Raw genomic sequence first — 4,521 nt, forward strand, 5'->3', positions numbered from 1 at the left:
AAAATTAACATATTTAAAAAATATTATAATAAAGCAGATATTCCTCTATTACAGGACCACCGTTATTAGCATCGTCATTCATCGCTATCATTATCATTTATCATCACCACCGTCACATCATCCATCACTACCATCATTTAATAATAAATTAAGTATTATTTATTAAATTTTAATTTAATAAATAATATTTTTATTTTTTAAAAATATAATTTATTAAATAAAATTTATTATTGAATATTAATAATATATTATAATAAGTATTAAAATATTTAATTTTTTATTATAATTATGTTTGATGGTGCATCAATTTATATTTATTACTAATTTGAGATTAAAATTTAAAGAAAATATTTTATTTTTTTAATGAGTGAAATAAATATATAAAAAATATTATTTTATAAAATAATATCATAGTAATATAAAAAATTTTAATATTCACTGGTAAATTAGTTGTATATATATATATATATAATGCAATCTGATATCTTTTAATCTAAAGAAGGTGACCTGAGCTATTAAATTAAAATGTATAAATAATTCCTTTTCGTTTCAATATATATATATATATATTTTATAATCAACTGCTAAAAAGTAAAAATTATTTTCTTAACCTCACTCTTGACCAAAAAAAAAAAAAAAAGAAAAACAATAAATAGAGCATCACAAGATTAAAGAAGTGAAGAGTTTCCTGCAATGTCAATTACAAAACGGTATCTAACATCGTTTCGTGCGAGTCGTTGGAAGGCTTCATTGATCTTGTGTGGTTTCACAACCTCAATGTCGCAGGTGATGTTATATTTGCCACACACATCCATCATTTCTTGCGTCTCTCTCATTCCTCCTGTCATGCTTCCTTTCACCGTTCTCTTCCCTGAAACAACAATCTCCCTGTTATATTTTACAATTTAATTATCATCCAAGCTTTTGACAAAGAAATGGGTAATTTTTACCAAATATCAGAGGGAAAGAAGGTAGGTCAATAGGCTTGTCTGGTGCACCCACAACCACCAATGTCCCATTCACTTTAAGCAACTCCAAGATTGGCCCAAGGGAATGCTTAGCTGACACTGTGTCCAGGATAAGATCCAGACTTCTCTTTCCTGCCTGCCGCACCCACACAAAAAGCTAAGACAGTCTAAACAACGGAAGATAAATGCTAGCAGCAGTCGCTAACTGTCTTAATGATTAATTGAGGAGAGAAAAAATTATAATTGATATGATCAATTTTTTTTTATTCAACGGAAAGGGGAGTGTTGGACAATCTGCTCGACAACAGAAACAAAGAGAATTTAAAGTAAAGAAACCAAACCTGCATTTGCTTGGGACTTGTGCTGACTATGAAACCATCTGCCCCCAAACGTTCTCTGGCCTCCCTTTCTTTAGATGGAGAGGTACTAATCACAGTTACATGGTGACCAAATGCCTTGCCAAACTTCACAGCTACATGTCCAAGCCCCCCTAAGCCAACTATACCTATTCTTTTCCCTGGAGACTTTAGCAGGTCGTTGTCTTTCATGGGGCAAAATACAGTAATTCCTGCGCAGAGCAGTGGCGCTGCTGCATCCATTGCCAGGTTGTCTGGTATGTGCACCACATACCTTCATTTCAAACATCAGTTTAACTAATTACAAGCGTATTCAAAGATATCAACAAAATTCGTAGATTTTTCTAGTTTTTAACAGTAAGGAGGGTTTTGAATACCTATGATCTGCAACCAACATTTCTGAATAGCCACCATAGGTGATACTTCCATCCCAGAAAATGCCATTGTAAGTAAACTGTATTTGGTCACAGTAATTCTCTTGAGAGCTCTTGCAGAACTCACACTCCAAGCAAGAAGCTGCTAAGCACCCAACTCCAACTCTGTCTCCCACCTTGAAGTTCTTCACATTGCTTCCCACCTTGGTGATTAGTCCTGTAATTTCATGCCTGAAACACAAATACCCACTTCAGCAAACACGAATCTATACACTTTTCTTGCTTAATCTTTAAGCAAAAACAGCTTCTGGGATTGAAAAATGTGTTACCCAGGAACCACAGGAAACATGGTAATGCCCCAATCGTTCCTCGCATGGTGGAGATCTGTGTGGCATATCCCACAATACATGATCTTTATCGTCACATCATTGACACCGTTCTCTCTGTAAAAGTTGAAGACTCCTAAATGAAACTGGAACTGATTAAGCTAGAAAAACTTGCAGTAGGAAAATAAAATTTTACCTTCGTTTGAAGATGTAAGGAGTGATCTTGCCGGAGGAATCGTGAGCTGCCCAGCCAGAAACAGTCTGTGTGTGATTTGGAGTTGTTTGAGCCATGAGTTAAAGATTCAGAGGTAGAAGAAGAAGAAGAGAGGAGTAAAAAGAATAGATGAAAGTAGAAGTTATTGGAGTCTTCGCTTGCAGGAACTGGAATTTATAGTGTTAATTGGAGAGAGGAAAATCTGGTGGTTGGTTGCGTGGTTGAAATTTAGTAAAGAATTCAGCAGCCGTGAAGATCCAAAGAAGTATCCAAACATAGACTTTGAGTTTGTGCATTTAAGTCCCAAGACTCTGCTTCAAGTCAGTGGTTCACACCAAGGACATTGGATGGAAAATGGGTGGAAAATACAGCTTTTCCACTATGGAAAAATTAAAAAAGAAATAAATAACTCAAAATTAGAATTAATTTAAAAATGGAATCGAAGTATGAATCAGTAATTGAATATTTGGGTTTAGTGTTTATATTGACTAGGACTCGGTCACTTGGCTACTTGACAAATGGGTATTTGTTGGGAGTTTGTTTCGACTATTAATTAAAGCTTATTGGTTTGGTAATAAATAAAATTAAGGTAATTTTCATGTAAGTTTCCGAAATTTGACAAATTTCTCATTTAAATTTATATAAATGCTTAGTTCTTAAATTTTTCTTTCATTTAATAAGTTAGTTATTCTGTTAGGAATAGTAATAAATTGTCATTAGTCTTGTTTTATTTAAAAATTTATTTTTTATAATGAAAAAAATACCTTTAAATGGTGAAAAATGAGTTAGTGCTGTGAAAATGATTTCGATTCTGTTTGACTCGCGTGGATTTAATTTTAAAATGAATCGAAATAAAAATTTTATTCAAAAATAGTCGGTTCAGTTTACAGTGAATCTGTGGACGGACACGAACAACCTTTTTTTTAAAAAAAATTAATTAAATTTAAATTATTAATTAAAATTATATATTATACTAATTAATATTAATAAATAAAAAATATTATAATCAACAAATAAATTTTAATTTTATATTTTTTAGATTCAAATTAATTAAATTTAAATTAATTAAATTTTAAAAAAAATTAATTAAATTCAAATTATTAATTAAAATTATATATTATACTAATTAATATTAATAAATAAAAAATATTATAATCACCAAATAAATTTTAATTTTATATTTTTTAAATTTAAATAAAATCTATTAAAATTATTTAAAAATAAAAAAAAATATTATGAAAAATTATATAAAATAAAAAAATATCAACGAATATTATTTTTCTCCAAATCAATAATATTTAAATTTTATTCAAAAATTAATATATTTTCTCTATTTATTTTTATTACCATTTATATTTTAATTTTTTTTATAAAAAATAAAATTAATAAATAAAATGCTATTATTTTAATAATTTTAAAATGAATCGATTATAGACTTATTTAATTAATATATTTTCTCAAATTTATTGTTCAAATTAAAAAAAAATATATCTTTAATCTCAGAATCCTTATTCTAATACACCTGTTAAAGTATCCATATCAATATCTTTCAAACTAGAATCGACTTTCTTGTAATAAAACAACATGATCAAGTAGCCTTTCCATCAAATCTAGCCATCTCAAGGATAAAGCTATGTAAAAACCAAATTCATGGACGCATATAGCCTTTCCTGTAGCCATCTCAAGGATAGTATACCCAAGGAGCCCAGACATTAGCACAGAATCCTTAATGTTCACATGTGCCACCTTAAATGCGACGTGTCGTAGAAGTCAGTACTTTAATTTTAGGGTTAGCTAGTGGTATGTTGGCAATGAGTGTAAAATTATTAGTTTAATATTGGTAAGGTAAATTTATCCAATTTTGAATAATGTATTAATTTAAATTCTTAAATTTAGTGGTTATATAAATTTAAGTTGGAAACTTGTCAAGGATTTGTCCGTAAATTCTTTTAAAATAAATAATTGTTGTTGTTGCAGCAACTTCATTATGGAAAAATTACTGGTTGACTATTCTTTATTTTTTTAAAATTTATTATTTAATTTTTTTTATTAATTTTAACAGTTAAATATTATAAAATATTTTTATTATTTATTAATTAATTAATATTTTTTTAAAAAAATTTAAGTGATAAATTAAAAAGTTTTTAAATTATAAAAATTAAATAATATTAACTAATAATTTTTTAAAATATTAAAATATTTTTATATATTTTTTAAAAATTAAAAAATCAATTAATAAATTTTTTCATATTATAAAAATTAAATAATAAATTGTTTTTATTA

The 4,521-nt window shown here is 27.8% G+C and overlaps 1 protein-coding gene across 1 annotated transcript; it reads right to left on the minus strand.

Moving 5' to 3' along the window:
• Nucleotides 1–653: 653 nt before the first annotated feature.
• On the minus strand, nucleotides 654–2,573 carry LOC110614717 (probable cinnamyl alcohol dehydrogenase 6). The gene is made up of 6 exons (XM_021756354.2): nucleotides 2,221–2,573; nucleotides 2,028–2,141; nucleotides 1,702–1,929; nucleotides 1,310–1,598; nucleotides 951–1,104; nucleotides 654–871 (listed from the first exon to the last, which is right to left on the minus strand). Exons 1-6 carry the CDS (start codon nucleotides 2,313–2,315, stop codon nucleotides 669–671), a joined length of 1,083 nt encoding a protein of 360 aa, XP_021612046.1. The 5' UTR covers nucleotides 2,316–2,573; the 3' UTR covers nucleotides 654–668.
• Between the last annotated feature and the right edge of the window lie 1,948 nt (nucleotides 2,574–4,521).

This window comes from Manihot esculenta, chromosome 5, assembly GCF_001659605.2.
Source record: "Manihot esculenta cultivar AM560-2 chromosome 5, M.esculenta_v8, whole genome shotgun sequence".
NCBI lineage: Eukaryota > Viridiplantae > Streptophyta > Magnoliopsida > Malpighiales > Euphorbiaceae > Manihot > Manihot esculenta.